We start from the raw sequence: 25160 nt of genomic DNA on the forward strand, positions 1-25160 counted from the left end.
TGCAAATTGGAGTTTTGACTAACTAAATGGAACATAGGGGGTTTAGGGAAGCTGTGTAAAGAGGATTCTGCCCACAGCACCATCAATATTTAATATTTCTGTTCCTAAAGAAAGTGCTAGACATCTTCAGGCTCTTGGATGTAAAAAGCTTCATAGCTGGCACCCCGCAGAAGTCAGGGTATTGGGGTGTTAGCAGTAGCAAAGATCTTCACTAGTTACCACTACTCCAAGTTAACACAGGTAGTCTTTGTTTCTCCAATATATCACTGAGGCCAGTAATTAAGTATTAATATAAAGAAGTTTAAAACATCTGTCTGGCTACACTAGGTAGAAACAGTTACCTCCAATTTGAGTGAGAATACAGGCAACCTTGGGCAGAGAATTTTTTCTACCAGTGGCACAATTGTTCTGTGTGATTACCTCAAATCATCAGTGTTACCTGCTGACCAACTTCCTTATAGGCTTTTCTGGCTCTTCCACATACTTGGATACAGTCAAAAAGCAGAAGAGTTGCACAAAGGATATCCATCATATCTTTATTTACATATCACAGAAACACACATGCAACATGTCACAGGTTTTACTACAATGGAACAGCCTGTCCCTATCTCTTGTTACCAAAAACTTTATTTTTGGCTCACTAGGAAAACTATCACTTCCCCAGAAAGCTCCTAAAAATAATCATTTAAAATAACAGACCTGGCAGGATAGACAAATGAGTGAGAGCTACAGGCTGGGATGTCTTGCCACATCCTTGCAGAAACCAGGTGGTTCTCTGAAAGCAAGAAAGGAAGGAAGGATGGAGTGGGATTGGATGGTCCCAAAGATAGCAGGTCCCGAGATGAAGTGGAAGTGTGTAACAGCTAAGCAATGCCTGGAGCAGTGAAAAAGAGAGAGAGAGCAAGAGGTCTGCCAGAGGGTCCTCTCTCACCTAGGCAGGAGCTGATCCATTTCCCATCTTTGATTCCACTTGGATTCTACAAATTTCCTCTCCTCTAGGAACTTCCAGTCCTTAAAGAGGATCTGTCTACCCTTATTCTCAAGCAATAATTAAGGGATAAAATTTAAGCTCATATCCTCTTGGCCCTGAAGAATCTTCCACATCTTGCCTCTCTTGAGAGAAGATGAAACTGCAGAGCCTTTTCCAGAGAATGGGAGTCATGATCATTGCTTACTAACTAGGAGAGGGGGACTCAATTCAGAGGCAGGAATGTGCTGAAAGAAGGGGTAGGGAGTGCAGTCCTGCTATGGAAAAGGCTGATGCCACTGTATTTATAATGAACATGAGTTTTGGTCTAGCTGAGACCTGGCACGTTCAGAGCCTGCAGCTTCCATCATTTGCTCAGCTTTTTCCTCTAATTCCCACTGCTAGGTATAAACAGTCTGACCCCAGCTCCTGACCATAGAGGCAGTAGTCCCACCCTCCTAAACATTAATGAAAGATCCCTGCTCTCCGTTGGCCGAGTCAGGCTCCACGCAGCGCCCCTTCCTCCGGGTCACTCTTCGGTTCCGGTGGAATTTGGCATAACAGCGCAGCCCTATGGAAAAGACAGAGGTGCAGAAGTGAGGAGGGACCAGGGCTCCCTACAGCAGTAACACCAATTATTTCTCTGCCTTGCATACTGCTGCACTGGGGTCAGCCCCAGTGCTGTGTCAGATAAATGGGGTGGGAGAGAAATGCCTCACACAGACAAGGCATATTGCTCTCTGGGCACTGCTGTTCTGTTTGGCTCTGGTTTGGGATTCATTGTTCAGTCAGGTTTCACTGGATTCTTGAAATACCAATGAATTATTCCAATTGTTTCCAGTGATTTTATGGAAGCCCTGCTTGGTTTCCCACTATTACTTCCCATTACTGTCTAAGTAATCTCTCCATTGGGAAATTACTATAGACTTAATGTGCAGCAGCAATGACTAGGGACCTCCCCTTGTTATTTATTTCCCTGAATCTTCAAGAGGGAAAGGAAGAGACATTGAAGTGTTATTACTGGGACGTCTGATCCAAACCCACTGCTCATCTCCTTTAATTTCACTGTTTTAGATGCTCAATGTGCAGGGTCTGAAGGAAGCTAGCTAATATAGCATGGGTGCGTATGAAGGGGGAAAAAGGCATTTTATTTGTAAAAACCTTGAGTACATATTCTCCCAGGGCAGTGAAAGGTAATGGAAGACTCTTGTCATGGTAACTACTTGGTTTCTGGCTCCAAGAGGTTGATTTTATGGTGTTTCTTGTCTGACTTCATTACACCAGAACGTGTAGCTAGTTGGGCCAGACAGGGTATATATAGCCTGTGGGTAAACAATTCTCATGAAAACCCTGCTTTTCAGTAGTGCAGGATCTTGTCACTGGGGTTGGCAGGAGCTGATTTGATAATTCTAGAAACTGCAGCTCTTTTAACTTCTAGAGAAGGAAGCAGAGGATTTATAGCTTTTGTAATAAGACAGCTCAAAACTTTCCTTGGTTGTACACTGGAGATCCAGATGATGTCACATAGCAGTCCTTTGGAATTATGTCCCTGGGCTGCATTAAGACCAGCTTCCTTAAAAAGCTGGGTTTGTGCCCCTCATTACCAATCACCCCAGGGCAAACTGGCCTCCTAAAAGGGGAGCATGCAAGATCAGAGCACTACTCTTGTTTAAGCCTCTTGTTTATCTTACCTGGATCTTCCCTCTCTGGGGATCTTTTTTATGCTACACAGGATGCACATTTGCTATCAATTTATAACTAGCTTAAGGATAAAACAGGGCCTGGGGCAGCCTCATTAAGGATTGCAGAAACATGTTTCTAGGCTAATCTATCAGAAGGTCATCTCTGATTAGGACCTCGTGGTGTTACACAACACGCCCAAGGTGAAGACTATCATTTAACACTGCAACTCCAGGAAAGCTGCCCATTTAACTGGGTAAAAAGTAGGCAAATAGCCTGGACAAATCACTGGGTACCTAATGCAGGTCACAAAACTTGGCTAACAGAGTTTTGTTATGGCAGGCAAGACTCAGTGCTTGGAGCTGATCCTGAACATGTTTGGACTAGAAAAGTGCCTTTTAACACTTTCATAATGCACCTGCCTAGGAAAGGCTGCTGTGGATTCTTCAGAAACAGTTTTAAAAAACAAAAGCCTGAATCCTTCCCACATCTACTAAATTGCTACAAGCTCAGTTGAAATTAACTTGGGAAAGTCATGTTAGGCACAAGGTCATACAAAACAGTGTTTTCATAGTCTGTGATACTTGGAGGTACCACTGAAATGTTAATATATTGTGGCTTCTTCTGTTAAGTTGGTGGACATCAGGACCTTTGTTTTCAAGAGAGAAAACAAGATATCCTAGAGGACTCAACAGTCACACTGTGAGTCAGTGGCAGAAAGAGGATAAGAGCAGGAAAGCTTGGCTCCTGCTTTCACATACAAACCACTGTTCCAAGTCAACAAAGTCAGGGAATGTCTTGGGAATGGTTTATTTCTCATAACCATGTTTGCTATGGACCCACATAAGTTGTTTATTACAATTTCAATTTAAAACATAATCATCACTGCAATTGTACTTATTTTATGCTGTGAAACTGTGTAATTACTGCTTCACTTTTAAATTGTTAATTGTCATAATTCTCTCCATCTTTTTTTCTAAGAAAAAAAGGGTGAATTGTGGTGTCACATTTTAGCTAAATGTTATGCTGTCTCACACCTCGAAACTGTATGGTTTATTCCAAGCCTGTAATCCTCCCCTGAAGTATCGTGTCTGTAATCCCATTGGCCCAAATTTTATTCCGTGCCCACTTTGAATCTCCCTGTTAAATGTGCTGGTGGAATGAGACTCTCTCTCTTGGCCGGTGCTCTCTCAGCCACTCTCTCCCCCTTCCCTCCCCTTTCCCTCCTCCCTTCCCGGGGGTAGGACCCCCAATAAACCCTCCTCTAATTAGCACCCTCAGAAGCCATGTGGAGTCTCCAGCCAACCCACAGCTTGGGAGGCACCCCGGGGACACCCCTAAACACACCACAACAGTTTGCTTTTTTTTTTTGTTTTGTGTCCAGCATGCTCACTGCCCCCCCAGCTCCAGGAATACCATGATGGGTGAGGGGCAGCCCGGGATGCTGTGAGGGTTGAGGACCAGGGGCTGCATCTCCTTCCAGTGGGGGTGACTGGCTTGGCAGCCACGCAGTGCGGTGCACCTGACCTGAGATTCTGTTGCCCTGTGGTTTTTCCCTTTTTCTTTTTTCCCTCTTTTTTTTTTTTTTTTTTTTTTTCCTTTGGCACTGTGACTAGGGCTTGCCAGCTTGCTCTTCTGCCACTTGGGAGCCCAGAGCTGGTGTGTGCTGTGCCAAGATCCCAGCCAGGCACTCCTCACCAGTGACCTCTGCCAAGCAGCTTTCCTTCACACAGCCCCAGCAGTTTCTTGCTACTGCTTTGGGCATTTTGCTACACTTCAGCCCAGTACCCAGCGTCCACCAAGACCCCCCAACTTCTTCTGCTTCTGCCACTGCTTGGGGCTTAGTGCTGCAATTCAATTTGCCACTCACACATGGGATCTGCTCACCTCTGCTGTCCCAGCCTGCTCTGAGGTCTCTGCTGCAGTCCCTTTTGCCACCCAGAGGGGTCTGGGGCCAGCTGCCCACTGTGAGTTTGCAGCGGAGCCCCTTTTCTCTTTCCCTTTTCTCTCTCTCTCTTTTCTTTCTCCCTTTTCTCTCTCCCTTTTCTCTTTCCCTTTTCTCTCTCCCTTTTCTCTCTCCCTTTTCTCTCTCTCTCCCTTTTCTCTCTCCCTTTTCTCTTTCCCTTTTCTCTCTCCCTTTTCTCTCTCCCTTTTCTCTTTCCCTTTTCTCTCTCTCTCTTTTCTCTCTCCCTTTTCTCTTTCCCTTTCCGCTCTCCCTTTTCTTTCTCCCTCGCTGCTGGTTTTGTTTGGTGTCGCTGCCACCACTGTGCTTTGTTTGTCCTGCTATACACATATATACTGGTAAAGAACTCATTCCTTTCCTCATATCTTTGCCTGAAAGTCCCATCATTTCAAAGATATAATAATCTGGAATTAAGGGAATATTTTCCATTCCAAGGGAGGTTCCTGCCTTCCTTAGCAGACGCCTGTCTCTTAAACCAAGACAGGGAGCAAAGAGCTGGACTCACCTTCAGTGCACATACAGTCATCATAACACTTGTTGTTAAGGCCTCGATTGTGTGGTTTGCAGAGGTGCTCACGTAAGTCACAGCAAGAGCCTGAAACACAGGACCAGGGGTCAGCACAGCTCAGGTATCCCCTTACCTGTAGGGCTGCTCTGTCGTACAGACATCATCTGGTCCCACAACACACCTAGAGAGCCTCTGCCCTTCCTTTGCATACCACTTCCTATCACTAGTAGAAATCACAATGCATGTCTTAAAACCTGGGCTAGGTTTCAAACATCCCATGTTTGGAGAAATGACTCTGCCAAGCTGATCCTGACCTGGGAGGCAGTCAAGGTGGTGATCACACGGCTCTCCTTCAGCTGTCGTGGTTTCATTTCCACTGTTGGGGCTCTTACTGCGGCGTTTTTCTATGGAAAAAAAAAAAAGATGCTGATAGAAAATTTCAGACTAGTGTTTTCATGTTGGAGAATATATTTTTCCAGGGTAAAAACAGCCTCGAATTTCAAGAGTTTGAACTCTAAACCTTAATAATCTAATCTCCTCCCTATTTCTCCACTGTCCATTTATCATTTTTACTCTGCCCTCCAAATATGCATCCAAAATGAGAAACATTCTGAAACTGAGCACAAAACCCAATAAGCATTATGCTGCTTCTCTCTTCCCCCACCACTATGATCTCATGTCCTTCAGCACATCTCTGAATACTAACCATAGACAAACCTTACAGGATGACTTTTGGGAAAGAGAACAGGGAGGTTTAGCACCTTTCTTTTTAGCAGATGGCCATGTTTCTGGTTTGAGATCCTCATAATCAGTCCAGTCAAAGAGTGCCATATCCAAGGTGGGCATCACATCCCCATCTTGCCTGAGGCGGGCCTGCAAACCACAAATAAACCAGACAGAAAACAGATTACACTTCTATAGAGACACTGAAGTCTTTACAAATTTTCATGGTGCTTTTACATTAAAAAGGCTTTATGATTCCCCCTCCCCTCCTCCATTCCTGTCTTATCCACTGGGGATTCCTGGCATCTCATTTTCAAAAGTGAAGAACTTTCCCTTGTTGAGGCTGAAGCCAAGAGGGAAGTTTCCACTGCTTCTGTGTGAGAACAAAAAGTGAGCAATGAGCGTTAGGACTGGCTCTTCAGTCAAGTGCTCCTACTGCCCCTCTGGTCCTTGAAATTCAGTTGGATAGCTGAGGGAGAGGCAAGGCTTGGAGGTCCAGAACCGTTCCCAGCTGACTCTTTACCTGTGACCGTGGTGAAGTGGCTGGAAGAACAGGAGGCTCTTCTGTGGAAACAGCTGTGTCCAGTGCAGCAATGAGGAGCATGGTGGGAGTCAGACTTGTAGCTTCCTCTGCCTGAAGATTTTGAAACTGTTCTTCAGAGCTTTTGGGTTTCTTGTACAGGGAGCTTGGCCCAACATCAGGAGTCTTCCCTGCAATGGGTACAGTGGCATTACCTTTCTCATCCCTTTTCTCTGTGTGACAGATTTGAGTCAAAGGAATTCATGTGTCATCCAGTCACCAACCACTGTTCCATGATCCTGAGCTGCTGCTTTAGACCACTCTCTATGAGCTATTATAGTGAGAAATCAGGTCCAGAGTATATGCAGCTTGCTTTTTGCTTGCTTAAGACATACAAAATCACACCTCCCTGAAGATATGTCTATCTCTTGTTTAAGAAGCAAAACATGTTTTTTTCTGGTCTCAAAAGTACAAAATGTTCCTGTTTAACCATTTTTAAACCAACAGATTAAGCTATTGCAAATATCTGTGAATACATTCTTATTTGATTTTAGTAGTGAGTTATTTCAGTTTAGCTCAAGTCAGGACTTACCTAACTTGAAATTATCTTCACAGATATGTCCCTCTTCTTCATAAGTATTAATTTAAATATAGACCTTAAGTTAACGTCAAGAAATAAGCCCTATTTGTAGTCTGCAAATATTGCTTCAAAACAGATTTCTTGCATACTCTTACTTTGCTAACACAAGCTGTTTAGTCAGTCCTCTGAAAAAACAATAAGAGCTCTTCTTACTGAGGCAGGGAGGAGTGTAGGATGGAACTCAAGGACATGACACCCAGCTTGTCACATCGTGTAGATTGACACAAATTGCCTCGCTTCAACAGAACTCAAGGTTTACCACACTGAGCTCATACCACAGAAACACACACCCACAACTTGACCTGCAAAGGAAAGCAGTCCCAGTCGAAATCAAGCAACATTTTAAAGTTATCAGTGCAATTTCATGTATGCAAAATCTGTTGTTTTTTTTTTTTTTTGTTGCTGTTGTTCAGCATAAACTTAGAAGAGCACAAGCTCTGGTGAGAAGAAACTGGTCTTCAAAGCAAAATAAGGGGGTTGTGTTTTTCCCAATTCTCATCATTTTTTGAAGTCAGTGGAGAAATTGAACATGGCATGGACATACTTGTTCCTAAATTGGGTCATTTGCTAGAAAGGAAAATAAAAAAGCAGACCACCCTAAAACAGCCCATCAAGTCTTTGGGTCTGTCAGAGTTCCCCCTGTAAGACAAACTAGGTCATTTTCAAAAAATTGCAGCCAGCACTAAAATTCTGGTTCTGCAGCTCCCCTTTTTTCTTGTGCCTCTTTTGTTTGGCAGATTTCTCCCCAGAGCAGGCACACACTCCACACACCCATGTGGCTCCACCACAGCTGCTTCTCTGTCCCTCACACAAGAGATGCTCATTTCCAGTGCCACAACAGCCCCAGCTTCCCCTGGAGCTCAAATACCTTGGTGATGTTTGAGCCTGTCCCTGCGGCTATGCCGGCGATGTTCTCGGTTCTGCTTCTTTCCTTTCTCAGAGCCTGGAGACTGGTTTTCCCTCTCAGGATACGACAATTCAAACCCCAGGAACACGTCCTTATTTTGTTTCAGGGCTGCTGGCTGTCCCTCTGCCACCAGCTCTTCCACAGCTGAAGCTCCGCTGCCCATCTTGAGGGTCTCTTCCCCTGCCAGCTGCCCTCTTGAAGGCATGGTATGGACCCTCTCCTTCTTGGCCAAGCGTTGCCTGTGGTGGCGCCCAGTTCTGGGCTGCTGCAGCCACAGCTCTTGGTTTTGAAGGTGGTTGTTTTTCTCTGGGGCATTTTTGAGCTTCGTGCCAGGGTTCAGGGAGATTGCAAGACTGATGTCAGAAAGAACCAGCACGCACAGGAAAAGGAAAGAAGAGAAGGTGGAAGAAGTTTCCATAATCATGGGTGCTCTGTCTCACCTGCAATTAAAAAAGGGGAAAATAAAGCAACCAACACTTAGGAACTGTAAAGACCATCAAGACTCAGTCCTAGGACACTTAGATAAAAAACATTATGGTGTCCTGAGGTGGAATCAAGTTATTCCCTCTTTGCTTATTTCCTCTTCTCCCAGCCCTGGTTACAGCAGCTGAGACACATGTGCAGGGCCTGCAGGGCTGAGAGGTCCCAGTTTCATGTGCAAATGAGGCCATCAATCAGTAGGACACTTCCCTTTGATTCCTCACTAGCCCCCCTACCCTCCTATTCACAGCCCACCATCTGAGGGGCTGGGGAGGGGGGGTCTGGCTCCTGCCCACAGCTCTTAAGCCTGGCACAATACCAGCTGCCAGATTGGCATCCTGGGCTAGGGGCACTGGCCCCTCCTCACAGCTGGTTTTCTTGCAATGAAGATGTCAAAATGAGCAGAACTGGAGGCAGATGGTGGCCACACAGGACCAGTAACAGCCCTGAGCAGCTCAAGACAGAGACTTCCACATGTGCTTGCATACTGCTTCAGAGTGGTGGAAATTGGTCAAAGAAAGAAAAAAACACTGCAGATTTTGTGCTGATACCCCATGGCATAGCAGGGAAATAAAAAGGCTGTCAGCAGAGCAAGGAATGCTGGTCTAAATGACCAAGGGGCAGAGAGGCAGACTGAAGTTTCCTTAGCTTTTCCCACTTTCCCTCCTTGATCGTGCACAGGTCACCAGGCAAGGCTGTCACTGGGAGGGTAATTTAAGTCCCAAGAACATTGAGATGAAGTTTCATTGAGTCCACCAGCACAGTGGCAGCAGACTGTTATCATTCATTCTGCTCCACTGTCATATTTTTGAGGGTCTTCTTTCATCTTTTTGTTTGTGTTACAAGACATTGCTTTGGGATGTTGTGGTTTTTTGCTCTGCACAAGTCAGAGCATTCTCAAACTAAGTTATTCAGTTGTTCTCCCCTATCCTTTCCCACAAAATGGGGGAAGGAATTTGCATTATTTCTAGTGCAGCTTTTCCAGACTGCCCATCTCTCTCTGGGAAGCATGAAGACATGCTTAAAAACAGAGTTCCCTGGGATACTGACTGCCAGAAAACCAGGCCTGGGCTTACATTCGAGAAATACTGTCACAGAGTTACAGCTACAGCTTTTCACTCAACCTCATCTCAGTCTTTTTGCACCTCAGCCCTTGGATGTACCTGATTAAGCAGCAAAGGAAAACCACTTTGCTGCTTAGTCACAAGGGCGGGCTCATACTCACTCCTCCAGGTGATTTTCTGCTTGACCAGTGTGTTGATTTGGCACAGCCTGGTTTTTGGTACCAGGGAAGGGCCACTGGGGTAGCTTTGGTAAGAAGCTGCTAGAAACTTCCACCATGTCCAACAGGGCCAATCTCTGGTGGCTCTGAAGATGGACATGCTGCTGGCCCAATTAGAGAGGCTGGGAACACCTCTGTGATGACACATTTAAGAAGAAAATCAGATCAGCACAGGCACAGTTTTTCTGGGGTGATGAGGCGCTGCAGCTGGGGCCATCTCGGCGTGGCCCGTGGTGAGCCTGGCCTGCCTGGTCACCCCTGGCAGCCATGTGTCGGTCTCAAATTCAGTCAAAGAGAGAAACTGAGAGTTTCTAACCAGGCAGATGCCTAGGAATCTGTTGGAAAATAATGTAAATAAGGTTCTTTATCTCTCTTGTTGTTCACATTGTTTATAGTTAAGTTCTACCGCTGTGCATCATGCACTGTGCACCAATGGTGTGGCTTGTTTTCACTTCAGGACCAATGGAATTGGCCTGGATGAAACTCTGTGTAGAGCGATGCATTTTGAAATAAATCAGAGTTTTACTCTCGCCCATCCTGCCTCAACAGCGCCAGCCGTGCACTGGCAGAAGGGCAGGGCTGGCGGCAGTGGCTTCTCCTTCCCAGCCCCAGCACAAGGAGAGGCGTTCACAGTGCCAGAGCCCGGCCATGCCACCACCCGTGCCATGGCAGTGGCTTCTCCTTCCCAGCCCCAGCACAAGGAGAGGCATTCACAGCACCGATGCCATGGCGGTGCCACCACCTGCACCATGGCAGCAGCTTCTTCTCCTTCCCAGCCCCACCACAAAGAGTGGTGTTAACAGCAGCAGCACCATGGCAGTGCCACACTGCCTGTGCCATGGCAGCGGCTTCTTCTCCTTCCCAGCCCTGGCACAAGGAGAGGCGTTCACAGTGCCAGCACCATGGCAGTGCCATCACCCACACTATGGCAGCGGCTTCTTCTCCTTCCCAGCCCCGGCACAAAGAGTGGTGTTAACAGCAGCAGCACCATGGCAGTGCCACACTGCCCGCGCCATGGCAGCAGCTTCTCCTTCCCAGCCCTGGCACAAGGAGAGGCGTTCACAGTGCTGGTGCCACATCGGTGCCACCCCTGCACTATGGCAGCGGTTTCTTCTCCTTCCCATCCCCGGCACAAAGAGTGGAATTCACAGTGCGGGTGCCACAGCAGTGCCACCGCCCATGCCATGGCAGCGGGGCTGCCCGGCTGGCAGGGAAACACTGCCAGAGAATCCCAGTGTGGAACCCAAATGAGATTGACTGCTCAGCGCTGTGAGATCCTGCAAGAAGTTTTGAGTTGGTGCAACTTGTTGGCAATGAGCAGCAGTTTTCCTTAGTCAGAGAAGAGGAGGAGATGACACGTGAGGGAAAACAACATGGAGACGCCAAGGGCAGTGGGGAAAAGGAAGGGAAGGAGGTGCTCCAAGCCTTGGAACTGAGATTCCTCTGCAAGCTGTGGTGAGGACCATGGGAAAACAAACTGTCCCCTTGTAATGCATGAAGTTCATGGGGCATGCAGAGATCCACTCACAGCCCGTGGGGAAAGTGCTCAGGTAGAGTGGGTGGATATGCTGTGATCCAGCAGGAGACCTGAATAGAGAGAGAGAGGGACCTGCTCCCGGAGATAGAGAGAGAGGCCCCTGCTCCCAAACTAGAGCAGCCAAACATTCGAGAACTGCACCTGTGGACGAGTGACCCACACCACAACAGTTTTGGGACGACTGTTTCCTGTGGGAGGGAACCCACAGCATAGCAGAGGAGACTCTGAGCAAACAGAACAAGACCTCGAGTGACAAACTGACCAAAACCCCCATGCCCTGTCTCCCTGTGCTGTTGGTGGGAAAGAGGGAAGGGCTGGGGAGGGGAAAAGGTGTTTTAAAGGCTTATTTTACTTCTCATTATCCTCTTCCGACTCTGTTAATAATAAATTTACCTTATACCTTTAAATTTGAACCTGTTTTGTCCTTAGAGTGTTTTCTTTCCATTCCTTATCTCAATCTTAATTAAATTTGTTAATTTTTTCCCCCTCTCCTCTGCCCAACCATAGCACAAGAGGGTGAGGAAACAACTTTCATGTGTGCCTGGCATTTTGCCAGTATCAAACCACAACACCAGCCATTGTAACCTGTGAAGGGCAGCAGGTAACAGCCTTTCAGGCCAATTCTGACTCCAATTTTTGTGGAGGTGACAGTAGGTACATTAGAAGTAGCTTGGGCTCTTCCTTTCCCCTTTTCTTTCAGCGTGAGAGACAGATACAGGGAATTTTGAGTCAGTGAAAACTTTGCTGTCACAGCAGCCTAGCATTCTGGAGTTAAGAGAGAGATGCCTTCATCCTGTTAATTGAGAAAACCCTGCTCATGCACTCACCAGCCAATCCTGCCTTTCCAAGATCCCTCTCTGTTGCTGTTCATAGCCTGGGAACATGTTTTCAGTTCAGCCATTCCCTGGAAAGAGGAAGGCAGCACAGGGGCCTTCTTTTCATGCAGTTTTCAAAAAGCAGGTCTTTTTACTGGCCATAAAAGACAATAAACTGTTCCTTGAGGACTGATTTAGGAAGCACTGCGAAGCTCACTTGCGAAGGCAATAACACTAGAAATACTATTTTATTGGCAGCTACCTGGAACAAAGGAAAACCAGACTGACAGCTAAATCTATTAAAAAAAAAAGAAAAGAAAAGAAAACAAAAACATTTGAAGATCTTCTTCAAAACTACTAGAACAAATAGCAACACACAGCTCTGCATGGGATCATTTGCTTTTTCCCAAGACCATGGGGTCTTTGCTTTTTTCCTAGGATTTTCTCTTTAAGAACTAGAGCGAACCAGCTGGATTAAGACATCACTCAGAACAACTCAAAGAGCTATAAAGAGCATCTTACTCTTTATCTGTAGGCAAAATACCAAGAGGAGAGAACAAGTGCAAAGAGAATGCAAGGGTGTTTCCAATCTCACTCTCACAGACACGGCCCTTTGATGGTGAATCTGACAGACACATTCTGATTTTCAGGGGGAGCTGGGAGGCAGCTAAGTGCTGCAGGGCAGTTAAACAGAAGGTCTGCTTCAAAGCATAGGGGGTGTTTATTTAAGCTGCCCAGCTGTCCTGTTGGCATGAACGAGGATGAAAATGCAGGTAGAAACACAGATTGCCTCATCTCTGCACTGGCAGAGCGGGCAGGTTAACGTGCTGTGTTACTGTCGCTGGGAGTCTTGCATTAATAATGTAAATTACCTGCATTACCTGACAACCTGTGCTACACTGTTGTCAGGGAAGATCTGAGCTGTTTGTTAAACCAAACCAGTGCATGGACAAGTTTTGGGTTAATGCAACACTGCTGTGCTAGAGGCAAAGCAGTCCCAGCCTTCTCCTAACCACTGGTTTCCATGTCCTGATCTATCTTTAATTCCAGAAACCTTTTGGTACCTCCTTAATTTTTCTTACCTATAGAATTCACACTCTACAAAAGACAACTAGATAACACAATGGCATCCCTAGCTCTCAGTGCTCAGGTTCTTCAATGGCTGAGCCCCAAAATAAACTTCACCCTCTTTTCTAGCAGGACCAGAGTCCACAAAAGCTCATTGATGTGACAGCGAGGTTCTCACCCTGCTGATGCTGCCTGCAAAGGATGAAATTCTGTCTGAGACTCACACCAGGCAGAAAGAAGTCTGGCCTTGTAAAGAGTTGCCTTTCCTAAATTGCTATAAACAAACACACATGTTACAACAAAGCTCAGGATTCATCGTCTTCTTAGGGTTCATATATTAATAAGGGAAATAGAGGGAGTATTTGCCATGTTAAGCTGCCCCTGTAATTCTTATTGCTCCACCCCTCTTCCTTCACTGCCTTATGGACCCTCAGGATTACAAGCCACCTGAGGCAGCAAATCTGCCTCTCACATGAACATATGTACAGCAAAGTGCTGCTCAGACTATAGAGTCTGGGCTGGGAAGTGAAAGCAGTGCTGCTTTCCAGCCACAATTACTGATCCATTTTGGGTTAGTGTGGATGGTTACGATCCCGTAAGTGAAATTGAGGGGTGGGGGTTGCATCTTGGATAACTTTCCCTGTGGGAAGTCTTCTCTGGACTCACTAATATAATTGCTATTTCTCTGTTCTCTGCTCATAATCCTGCAAGGCAGCCATGCACTGAGCAGGTACATGGAAATTCACCCATGTTTTTTTGCTATAATTACAACTATGTCACCTTGGCTCCAAAATAGACTCTGAAACTGTCCCTGGTGTATTTAGTTTGTATTTGACAAAATAGGAACATTAGATCATCTACATTCATTCGCATATCTCACTTAAAACATGATATCTGACAGTCCTAGCTTTTACTTTTCACATTTCTTCATGTCACAGCCAAGAAGAACAAAACCCTTGAACTGAGAGGCTGTCAAGATCTTTGATGCATTTAGTATGCTCAAGGGCTGAACCAAGCTGGACCCAAGAACGTGTGCTGGGCTAGATTTCTTTTTGGCTCTGATAAGCTCAGACTTTGGCAGACGTGTGTAAAGATTTCCTGGACTCCAGACAAGCCCAATCTGCAGCAATACACAAAATGTATGGGCATCTGCACGGGTGTTGTGTGTATGTGCCTGTGTGGCAGGGATGACGGACAATAAACCCAGCTCTGTGTGCCAGGCTCCCTGTTAATAAGAAGCCATGGGGTGATGGATGGGCTTGAGAAGGCCTGGAGCAGAATGGATGGGGTAGGCTCTGTGGTGGCTGACATGCAGAGAGCTGGCTGGAGCCATGAGGATGGCATTGTGCAGATAAATGAGATTTGACTTCCCTGCTGGGTCTCTTTCCATCTGTTTTTCTGTTTCTGGAGGCAAATGCTAGGAAGGTTCATAAACAATCTGCCAAGAGATTTTCCCATTTCTAAAAGCTCAATCCCAGCTTTCTAGGGTTTCCCAAAGCAGGCAGGTAATATTTGCCCTTTTCTTTTCCTCTCCAGGGCAAAAGTATTAACATTTTTATTCTTTTAAGCATTTCCTGTATATTAGATTTGTAAAGAATTTCAATTGTTTTTGCAGTTGTCCTAGACATCCTTGGGATGACAGAACAGTTCCCTGCTCACAGATCTTCAGTCCTTTTGTGTTCTTTTTCAGAGCTGCCCTGTTTTTAGGTTTCCTGCTTCCACCATCACCATTCCTCCCTATCTTGCCTTTCATACTTACAGGACTCCAAAGTTTCTTTGTCCCTCCTGACTGTGATGCAAGACATTTCCTCTCTCCAGATATTCAGGCTACCTGAACACCCCCCCCAGCTTTGCCCTTTGAAACATCTGGTTCCTTTACCTGTGCTGTTTTCTCTCACTTTTGCTATTCCCAGACAGCACTCCAGAATAGAAAGGGCCAAATTCAGTAATATACCAATTGCATTAATGGCAGGAGAGATAAGACATAAGGATCCAGGCTTGCAAGGTATTAAGTAGTAGTTGAAGTTACCCCTGTGCCTTCACAAAGCCTCTCCCTGGGGCAATTTGTATCCAGTGACCACTTGAAACTTGATTCATTCAGCATTAGTTGTATGGCTGGAGCTGGGACTGCCCTCACCCATCAGCTCTGGCTGACAGCCTGTGGTCTACCCTATTGTAAATGCAGGCAAACCCAACGGGAAGAAATGACTCAGTTCAGAAGGCTGAATTATTTCTTTATTATAACTGTTAAATACATTAATATACTATATAAAAGGAGGATACTAAAACTGCATACTACTTTCTCTGACTATCTCTAACTCTCTCCCAACTCGTGACCCTCTCTTGAGATTCCAGCCCCAGGTGGGTTGGATTGGCCATCAGGCTCAAACAATCCTCACCAGAATCCAATCAAGCAATCACTCCAGGTAAACAATTCTCCACACACATTCCACATAGGAAAAACAAGGAGCAGAAATAGAAATTGTTTTCTTTTCTATTTCTCTCTGTGCACCTCTATAAAAAATCCTGAGAGGGAGAGAAATGTGCTTGCCACACTACTCTCCTGATCAGTACAGAAATCATCTGCTCACACAGCACAACCCAGGGAACTCCCTCTCCTGCAGCCTGGGTTTGTGAGCTGCCCGAGTCCCTGCTGAGCTCCAGCATCCCCATTTTGGTCGACACTGGACACCTTCAAGTCAATACATGCCCCTAGCCACAGCTGTGCCACTCTTTCTCCTGAGCCTAGCCCTGCCCTGAGAGCTGCCCAGCACATCTGCCAGGGACGGGTCAGCCCAGCAAGTCACTGCACTGAAGGGGGAGAGCAGCCCGTGGATGAATTTGCAGGACCTCTGCTCTGCTTCCCTCTGGACTCCACGGTGTGGCTGACACAGCCATCACTCTGCTACCCAATAAAGAGACTAAAACTGCAATGAGCCTGAGATTCACATCCAGGATATAGCTGCTTGCTGTCAGCATGGCAGAGAAGACTTCAGTTTCATGTGCAATGCCAGGTGACAAATGGGACACAATCAATAGGAAAGGTCATTGCTCACCCAGCTGGAAAGTACTCGCCAGTGTTACAGGGAAGAATGGGGCAGATTTGCCCTGATCTTCTCTGGGAGGGACACATGGATGTGTCTCCACTGGCAAAACGGTTAGGCTGTGCTTTCAACATTCTTCCTTGCATTACATTCTCACTTTGAACCATTTGTATAGAATTAATGCCTCCTTCTTCAAGGGAGAGGACTTGGGAATACAAAACCACTTCCATTAAACCTCCCAGCTGACAGAAAACTTCAGGTGCGAATTAGATAAGTGTCACTTAAATTCTATGTGATTAATTACTAGCTGCAATAAGCCATTAACTGATGCCAAGCTGATTTAATTCAGAAATGAGACCACACTTTTATCAACAGAGGAAGAACACACAACAAGCCGCGGGTAGCCAGGGGCTCTGCACGGCAGCACAATGACTCGGTGGGAAAAGCTTCCGTCACCTCTGGCTCGGAGCCGGGACGTCCCCCCGGGGTTCGCGGGGGACTCAGGCCCTGAGAAAGGGACGGTGCCTCTGTCCGAAGCGACTTTGCTTCTGGGGAGGAATCTCGCAGGAGTGACCCACGGCGGGCGGTGAGTCCCGGAGCCCGTCCCGCACATCCCTGCGGGGCACACGGCGCGGGGCACGGAGGAGCTGCGGGGCAGCCCCGCGGCGGGAGCGGTACAGTCCCGGTCCCCAGCACGGGTGACAATGGGTCTGGCCGAAAGCCCCGCGCCCCGGCACCGGCTCTGTCCGAGCTCTCTGCCCGCTCGCACCGCCGTAAGCGGAGCTCCGCGCGCATCCCGGCGGCGGCAGGAGCGGGGATCCCCCTCAGTCCATGTCTTTGTCTCCTCCGGGGCGCACGGAAAGTGGGAAGGGGTTGCCCACTCCTGCCCGGTCCCCGCGGCAGCAGAGGGGAACCGGCTCGGCGGAGCATCCCCGGGCGGGGCGGGCGCGGCGCGGGCACCGGGCAGCGCTGCCTGCCTTACCTGAGCGGAGGTGCCGGTCCGGCGGAGCCCGGCAGGCGGGGCAGGGCAGGACAGAGCTGTGCGAGCGGCGGAGGGGAGGCAGGTCTGCGGGGGGCAAGGGGTGTTCAAACCCGAAAGGAGAGGAGGAGAGGAGGAGGAGGAGGAGGAAGAGGAGGAGGAGACAGGGGAAGGCAGTGGGGGAATGTGGAGAGGAATCGGGGACAGGGGGAATCCCGGGGGACTGGGTGCATGGTGCCGGAGGAGGTGGGGCTGGGAGGGGCTCTGGGCGTGCGGGGGTCGCAGGGGGAGTGCGGGGGCATGGCGGGGAGCGGGGCTGCCCGGCGCTCAGGAGGAGGTGGGTGCGAGAGCGCAGCAGCGGTGCCTGCCCCGCACACACACGGGACAGACAAAGACCGGAGACAAAGGCGTGGCAGCCCGGAGGGGCGGGGAGCGGGTGAGCCCCGGTGAGCCCCGGTGAGCCGGTGGCAGCCCGGTGGGGCGGGATCCGCTGTCCCGCGGGGCTCCCCCGCGTTACGGTCATGCCGGTGGCTCAGCGTGCCCCGCTCCCTGCAGGGAGCCCCGGCCCCGCCGTGCCGGGTGTGAAAAATGCATATTTTATGGATGGCTTTTCGCAAATATTACAATGAACGTTATATGCGTAATGTTAGAAAGTTATGTTGTATTAATTCCCTTAAGTAGTGTGTTAAATACAGTTTTAGGTTCCAACATGATGTTAAAATAGAGACTATGTATGTGGGGGAAGTTTTTTGTTTTTTTTAGGAATGAGATACTCGCTTCGAGGAACACCTAAATCGTCCAAAGGAGAGGAATTTATGGGTTCTTATCAGAAGAAACTAATTTCTTCAGGCCTTGCTCAGACTCGAATATGCCATGGGGATTAAAGGAAACAGTTGACATACAAGAGACAGTTTCTTGTTCTAAATAGAATGTATGCATAACCATGAAGGATTATGAATATGCAACAGTGTATTGTTTTAAGGGCGATTCCTTTGTTCACAAGACATGCTTTTCGCGACTTAGTGTCCGACAGCATCCGGACGTCCGTAATTCTTTGCTTTTTATTGTCTTGTAACTGTCCTAACTCTAAACTTTATCACTCTAATTGCACCGTTATTATTATAACCATTTTATTATTATTAAACTTTTAAAACTTTAAAAACCAGCTGATTGCCGTTTGTCGCGCCGGGGGAGCGGCGGCCGCGCCGGGTCCCCGCGGGTCCTCCCGGCCGCCGGGGGGCGCTCGCCGCCGCCGCCGTGACGTCACCGGCGGGCGCTGGCTCCGCTTCCCGCGCCGGGCGCCGTGAGGGGCGGCGGGGCCGGTAGGGAGCGGGGCAGCGGGCGGGCAGGGACGGGACACCGGGCGGACACCGGGCCGGGGGGACGCGGGGACAGGTGTCCTGGGTGTCCTGGGTGTCCTGGGCCCTCGTTGCGGGATGAGCGGTGGAGAACGGGCGGGTACCGGGCTGGGAGTGCTGAGGGAAGGCAGTGCCGTGGGAGGGAGCGGGGCGCTCAAAGGATGTGTCTTCCCCCCCCTGTTATAAATGAAAATTTATTCAGTCAAATTAAAAATAAAAATAAGTTTTATTAGCGGGAAAATTCTATCTGGCTAGCCACGGAAAAAAAACAACACAGTGCCGAGCCCGGGATCAACATTGGGTGTATGACAAGGAGTCAGCCTCAGGAGAGGTTTTCCCCTGTGCCCACACACCTCCATCCTGGCACAAGCGGTTTTTATGGGGAAAATTCCGCCCGAGGCCAAGATTTCAGCAATCAGTCTTTTCTTCCATTCAGAGTCCATAGGTTAATAAGATTTTCTTTTTTGGTGATGAGGAAGAACAATTCAGTGTCCAGAGTTGTTGAATCCCTTGATGAAATTTACGGAACGCTGCATTCACATGTATGTGCCCGAGGATTTCCATGATATCCATCTCGGGTCCTTCACGCGATGATCAGCGCCTGGGCTGTATCCCCTCAGACATGTCCCATCTCCTGGCCAAGCCACATCCTTTTACTTGTAAATCGGGTTTTAACATACACCAGGTTTCACCTGCGAGGGTGGGGAGGGGCTTCTAATACAAGCGAGCATAATCTATCAAGTATCCAATATTAGATATTTCATACAAGGAATGGTGTGAATTATGTTTCCTACACATAACACCCCCACCTGCCCTCCCTGCTGCTCGGAGACACCGACAGGGCGGTGACTGGGAGCCTGCAGGGCACGTCCGGGCTGCTCTGGGCTTGGGCAGGAGCTCTGGTGTAGCCACGGGGAGGGTGGTGGGCTCCACTTATTACAACAAATGCCCCATCCCCAGAAATGTCCAGGGCCGGGTTGGATGGGTTTGTATCAGCCTGCGATAGTGGAGGGTGGCCCTGCCTCTGGCAGGGTGTTGTAATAAAAAGAGCTTTAAGGTCCCTTCCATCCCAAACTGTTCTGTGATTCCATGACCTCCCAGCCTGCACACTCCTTGAGTGTGTAGTGCCTGGTTCCTTCTTTGTGACTGCGTGGAAGAGTGGATCCCTTGGGTTTCTTGGGCCTCTCTTTAAGAAGGAATGAAGTTTAAGTGAGAATGTGAACCTAAACCTCTAAAAACGGTTTATTATACTCTGTAGACTTTTTGTATTAATTTGAGAGCCATTGTGGCTGGGGTGCTAGAGAGATGCTTAACTATCTTAATTTTATTTAGTGTAGCAGTTCACTAATATTCCAGGAAATCCTTGTACACAGTTATATTTATATAACTCTGTTTTTAAAAGTGGGGATGAAAGTAGCTCCCTGTTTTCTGCAGGTTGAACCAATTCTTCGTAGGTCTGAAAAACAGCTTGAAAATCAGTGTCTAAAGAGCTTATTGGAACATCTGTGGTTTGTCAAAAGTCTTTGTAGAACACCTGAGTTACTGGTGGAGCCAGGGTGCTCCAGAGGCATATGAAGACCTCTACAGTTCACGAATGGTGCTGCTGTTGATGGTTAGAGTTTGTTGGCTTGCAGAGAGTGTGGATAAAATAATTAAACAAAAAAAAAAAGTTTCTAATAGATAAGTATGTACACTGTGGCTTAAATTGTGTAAGGCATGGAGTCTGCTACTGCAGGGAAAGCTGTTGGGAAGCTGAACTCCAGCATCTGCTGTTCAATTTGTCACAATAACGTGCTGCCCTTTGTTGCTCACAAACTTCAGACTCCCCAGGAACGTAGTCACAGCCCAAGCCTGCCAGAGTTCAAGGAGCAGCTGAATGATGCTCTAAGTCACACACTTTTTAGGTGGTCGCGTGAGGAGCAGGGAGTTGAACTCCATGATCCTTATAAGTGCCTTCCAACCTGAGGAATTCCACAATCCTGTGTCACGAAGTTGACTTAATTATGCAGCTCTGCAGGGTTTGGGTTCCTTGCAGAAGGAAACTCAGAAGTTGTGGGCAGTGGCAGCAGATGAGAACCTCTGTGATGGCGTGTCAGTGGAAGATGCAGCTCCAAGCTTGGACAAGCAGTGGTTCATGGTGGTATCAGAATAAACCCAAAACCCCGAGAAGTTCTTGTGTTATAGTAAGAGATAGGGCTTAGAAAAGGCAAGTACTATGAAGCTTTAAAACAACAGTGTTTCTTGTGTTACTAAAAAGTATTTGTCTGAACTTTCCTGTATTCCAAAAAGTAAGAGAGACTGGAAACCCCAGGAATTAAATTATTAATAATCTCTCATCCTGAGGTGCGAGCACTGGTTTGTGCACTGCTGGTAATCCCTGAGGACGTGCTGTGCTTATGGGGGGTGCTCACACCTTTCACTGTGGGCTTGCAAGGTCTTCTGGTGTACAGCTCCATGAACTGACTAGATGAATAGTACAGGAGCCAGAGGATAACCATTCCTTTTGTGTTTACTTCCAGGGTCTGGGGAAGATGACCACTCTCACACGGCAGGACCTTAACTTTGGGCAAGGTAATGTGTTGTACTAAGCTGCAACTGGTGTCCTTGTGAGGCTCCTCTTGGGTACTGAGCTTGGGGGAGTGTTGTAGGGTTGCTCTGTCCCTAAACTTTCTGCAGCTAAGAGGAGGCAGGTGAAACTTATGCAGAAAAAAATATCCTGTAACAAAAGGTCCCCTGAGTCTATGGTATTGCTCTACTTTCCCACACCCTATTCCAGCATCCTTTACTTCTGTTTTTCAGTTGTTGCAGATGTTCTTTCAGAATTCCTGGAAGTGGCTGTTCACCTCATCTTGTATGTCAGAGAAGTTTACCCGATTGGGATCTTTCAGAAGAGGAAAAAATACAATGTACCTGTCCAGGTAGGAGCTTTTCCTGGAAGAATCCTAGCAAGGATCAATCAACACTCACAGAACAAATTTACACACTGGAAGTGACTGTTTAATGTAGAGACTTTTTTGAGGAGAGCTTAGTTCCTGTGATAAGAGGAGCAGCCCCGTAGCTGAGGATACAGCAAGTGCTCAAGGGACAAGCAGGTCATGGATAACAGCAGTAGAAGGCTGCCCCAGCTCTGTGCAGTGAGGCAACAGGAAAGCATGTTTACTGGGAAGTAGAGGTGGTTGGAATATGCTATTCCAAATATGCTTTTCTGGCATACATTCCAGATATACAACAACTGTATGAGTGCAGTGATCTGCCTCAGCTGATTAACCCTTCGCTGAAAGAATTGCTGATTTGAATGGGCAACTCAGCCTTTTTCAGCACTATTTGAAGCATGACTTGAAACCCTTGGTGCTTCTGTTTAAATCTTCCCTTTTAGCATTGTCCTGGCTCATGTCAAACACAGCTGTGACTCTTCCCTGTGTTTGCTACAGATGTCCTGCCACCCAGAGCTGAACCAGTACATCCAGGACACGCTGCACTGTGTAAAGCCGCTGCTGGAGAAGGTGAGCTCAGACCAGGGACCTGGGCAAAGGTACTGCAAATGGATTTAACAGAAAGTAAGAGAACATAAATATTATCTGAACTGCAACATGTTTACAAATTTACCATACACAATATACTAGCTGATAAAAGTTCCTGACAGAACTAAAAGCATCATAACCTTTCCTGGCAGTTAAGACCCCACCTTCCTTGTCTCATATACCACACAAGGACACATGTCTGTATATTTCCAGTTACATCATCCTACCATTCTGCTTTACAATCCGAGTTTAAGCACCTGCTGTGCCAGAACAGCTTGAATGCTTTGCTGTGAACCTGGAAGCAAAGGTAGGCCTGGACTCCAGGTATTGCAAGAGAAGGGTGTGACCAATGAAACATTCCAGGAGGCTGCTGGCAGGTTTTGTATGCCTTGCTCTTTACAGATAATTTTAATGCACATGTAGAAAATGCAATTAGGTCTGTTTTAAATTGCATTTGTACAAAGCTGCTCTGTTTGGGCAATAGTCTGAATGTGTCTTAACTTCATCAGCGTCCATCCCAGAATGATGCAGTGAGATGGGTGTGCACTTCCTCCTTTGTTCCAAAACAGGATCTAGAGGAACGTACAATTTAGCACACTTCATCTCCCTCAGCCTTGGCCGCAGCTTAATGCCCAACAAGAAATGGCTTTGCAAAAGCATTTTTTTCTGATTGCTAAGAATAATCTGAAGTCAGGTTTTGTGTAATGGCTTGTCCTGTGAGCCCCAACAAGTGGGTGTACTCCACTGCATCAAAGAATGTGGAGTACACTGTGGGCAGCAGACAGCTCACATTAAGGAAGGGATTTTTCTGTCTTGGTTCCTGCAGAACGATGTGGAGAAAGTTGTGGTTGTAATTCTGGATAAAGAGCACCACCCCGTGGAGAGATTTGTCTTTGAGATCACCCAGCCACCTCTTCTTTCCATTAGGTGAGGTTTCCACTCCTGTTTGCCCATGGCATCCAACACCCAGCTCTGGGAGCAACTTCAGGCCTTTGCTGCATGCCAGTAACAACAGTAACAACTGCTGTCTCCTCCACAGCTCTGAGTCCCTGCTGTCCCACGTGGAGCAGCTACTGCGTGCCTTCATCCTAAAAATCAGCGTGTGTGATGCTGTGCTGGACAACAACCCCCCAGGTAAATGTCACTTGGATCCAAACAGCCTAATGCCTGGCATTGGTTGGCTTGGCTGATCCTCTGGGAGCTGTGCTCTGAGCTGGAACCTGACACTTCTCTTAGGTTGCACCTTCACAGTTCTGGTTCACACACGGGAGGCTGCCACACGCAACATGGAAAAGATCCAGGTGATAAAGGTGAGTGATATCCTTGGGCACCTGATTGTGTGTGAGAAGCTGCATAGCAAAGACTGGGCAGTGCAGAGTTTAGGCATCTTTAAGGTTAAGGCTGAGAGATACCTTGAACATGCAGGTTGGTGTCATATGAGGCACATTGTAACTGTATTTGAAATGTGGTGAAATGGTTTATGCTGGTGAGCTGACAGCACATTTGCAACACACAATAGATTTTTACAATACTCACTGTCCAGTGCTTGCTCAGACACTTGGAAATACTCAGGCGTGTAGAATAGGTACTTGAAGTTAATTAAGCAAAAAAGCAGCCCTTGCCCACCATCCACTGTGTGGTGGCTGACTTTGTATAAAGATCAAGAAAGACTAAGATTAAAGCAATGAGTAGGTTTGGGGTCACAAATACATTGTATCTTACAGGAAACTGTGCAGAACACTTTCTAAAGGAATATTATTTTAAAATAATCCTCACTTAGATACAGGGAAACTTTTTTTCCTGAGTCATTTTAGGTGTCCAAAGGCACAACAAATAAAACTAGCAAAGTATAAACTTGTTTCAAAAGAAAGTCTGTTCTGCACTGGCTAGTAATGGAAACTTGTGGTGTAGTAGACCCACCTTTAGATTTCCAAGGCAGGGTGGAAACCCATGCCCAAAGCATGCTGGAGTTGCAGTTAAGAACTGGGTATGGTAGCTCAGGACAGCTGAGAGTGTATCTTTTAAAGAAATGAGATGTCACCTTTGCAGTAAGTGAAGTGGGTTACCTCACAGTTTGCCACTGTAACTGAAGACAATTATGCTGAGCATCAGGGACAAGCATGTAAGCGTTAAATTCTGTTGTTGTGGAAGGTTTGAATTGCCAGTTCCTTTCCTCAGCCACTCTGTGTCTTTTTCAACTTAACACAAAACAAGTGCTTAGGAGGAGCTCACCTTACAGCACTGCTGGGTTCTGCCAGTAACACCTTGTGTTCCTGCCCCCAGGATTTCCCTTGGATCCTCGCTGACGAGCAAGATGTGCATATGCATGACCCCCGGCTCATTCCCCTGAAAACCATGACATCTGACATCTTAAAGGTGAGCAGAGCATTCTGACCAAGAGGTGCTGAACCTGTTGTGGTTGTGAACTATGAATGCGCTGACATCAGCTCTGCAGTTTTCTGAAGAGACTTTAAAACATACTGCTGAGCAGTAGCTTAAGTCTTGCAGATGTCTCTGCCAGTAATCAAAGCAGGGCAAGATCCCTCATAGTAAAATAGGAAACCTAGTTATGGGGGAAGATATAAGCACTTCCTATTCAGCCTGTTGCAGGCTTTTTTTTCCATTCACCTACCTGTATACCAACAGGACTGTTGCTTGTTTCTTTCTCCAGATGCAGCTCTATGTAGAGGAGCGAGCTCACAAAGGCACCTGATTTCATATCTTCCTTGCCTTCAAGCTTCATCTCATCTTCCAGTGGAGTAAGATCTGTCACACACTTGATCTTGATAACCATCTCTTCAGCTGGTCTTCTGGGTGAATGTAGAGCAGCTGCTGCCTCTTTATTTCAAGTGCTCTTACCACTGTATAAAGAACTGACTTGGAATGGGGAGCCAGAGCCTGTTCCCATCTTGACTTGTGTGAGAGTACAGGTGTTGATACAGTGCATCCCTGGGGAGTCAGTGCTTTATTGCCAGTCCAGTTCTCACCTGAAAGGACAGCTCCATTGCACACAGGCAGTGACAGCTAGGAGCTGTCACACAATCCATGAGAGCAACATTTGTGCTAAGGGGGAGCGAGGCCTTATGTACTGTCTGTCCACTGTGACCATCCCAACTAGTCTTCAATAAATACCAAGTTTTACCCCAGTTGAACTGGGCTGAGTTCTGT

At 47.3% G+C, this 25160-nt stretch overlaps 2 protein-coding genes across 3 annotated transcripts; one reads left to right on the plus strand and one right to left on the minus strand.

The window, feature by feature from the left end:
• Positions 1 to 519: 519 nt before the first annotated feature.
• On the minus strand, positions 520 to 18265 carry DRAXIN (dorsal inhibitory axon guidance protein). Of its 2 annotated transcripts, XM_021547204.3 has the most exons (7): positions 17117 to 17510; positions 7870 to 8348; positions 6365 to 6552; positions 5880 to 5991; positions 5433 to 5522; positions 5116 to 5205; positions 520 to 1538 (listed from the first exon to the last, which is right to left on the minus strand). In XM_021547204.3, the coding sequence occupies exons 2-7, from the start codon at positions 8330 to 8332 to the stop codon at positions 1426 to 1428; spliced, it is 1056 nt and encodes a 351-aa protein (XP_021402879.2). In that variant the 5' UTR covers positions 8333 to 8348; positions 17117 to 17510; the 3' UTR covers positions 520 to 1425. The 2 variants fall into 2 exon arrangements, with proteins under 2 accessions (XP_021402879.2, XP_085415111.1); XM_085558985.1 differs by lacking the exon at positions 7870 to 8348 and having other exon boundaries at positions 17117 to 18265.
• A 135-nt stretch (positions 18266 to 18400) lies between these two features.
• Positions 18401 to 25138, plus strand: MAD2L2 (mitotic arrest deficient 2 like 2). Its single transcript, XM_021547214.3, has 9 exons — positions 18401 to 18435; positions 20991 to 21042; positions 21271 to 21389; positions 21903 to 21974; positions 22819 to 22919; positions 23032 to 23126; positions 23229 to 23302; positions 24276 to 24368; positions 24664 to 25138. The coding sequence occupies exons 2-9, from the start codon at positions 21003 to 21005 to the stop codon at positions 24703 to 24705; spliced, it is 636 nt and encodes a 211-aa protein (XP_021402889.1). The 5' UTR covers positions 18401 to 18435; positions 20991 to 21002; the 3' UTR covers positions 24706 to 25138.
• Positions 25139 to 25160: the final 22 nt, after the last annotated feature.

The sequence above is a fragment of the Lonchura striata genome, chromosome 21 (assembly GCF_050655825.1).
Source record: "Lonchura striata isolate lonStrDom1 chromosome 21, ASM5065582v1, whole genome shotgun sequence".
Classification (NCBI taxonomy): Eukaryota; Metazoa; Chordata; class Aves; order Passeriformes; family Estrildidae; genus Lonchura; species Lonchura striata.

Excerpts from the sequence above, each read along its gene's own strand:
- DRAXIN (XM_085558985.1), bottom strand. The coding sequence starts at position 17,636 with ATGACCGTAACGCGGGGGAGCCCCGCGGGACAGCGGATCCCGCCCCAC. Across the intron at positions 6,553-17,116 it reads GGACCGGCACCTCCGCTCAG|GGAAGACTCCTGATGTTGGG; the intron begins GTAAGGCAGGCA and ends TACCCATTGCAG. Across the intron at positions 1,539-5,115 it reads TGACTGTATGTGCACTGAAG|GGCTGCGCTGTTATGCCAAA; the intron begins GTGAGTCCAGCT and ends TCTTTTCCATAG.
- MAD2L2 (XM_021547214.3), top strand. The coding sequence starts at position 21,003 with ATGACCACTCTCACACGGCAGGACCTTAACTTTGGGCAAG. Across the intron at positions 21,043-21,270 it reads GGACCTTAACTTTGGGCAAG|TTGTTGCAGATGTTCTTTCA; the intron begins GTAATGTGTTGT and ends TCTGTTTTTCAG. Across the intron at positions 23,303-24,275 it reads AAAAGATCCAGGTGATAAAG|GATTTCCCTTGGATCCTCGC; the intron begins GTGAGTGATATC and ends TCCTGCCCCCAG.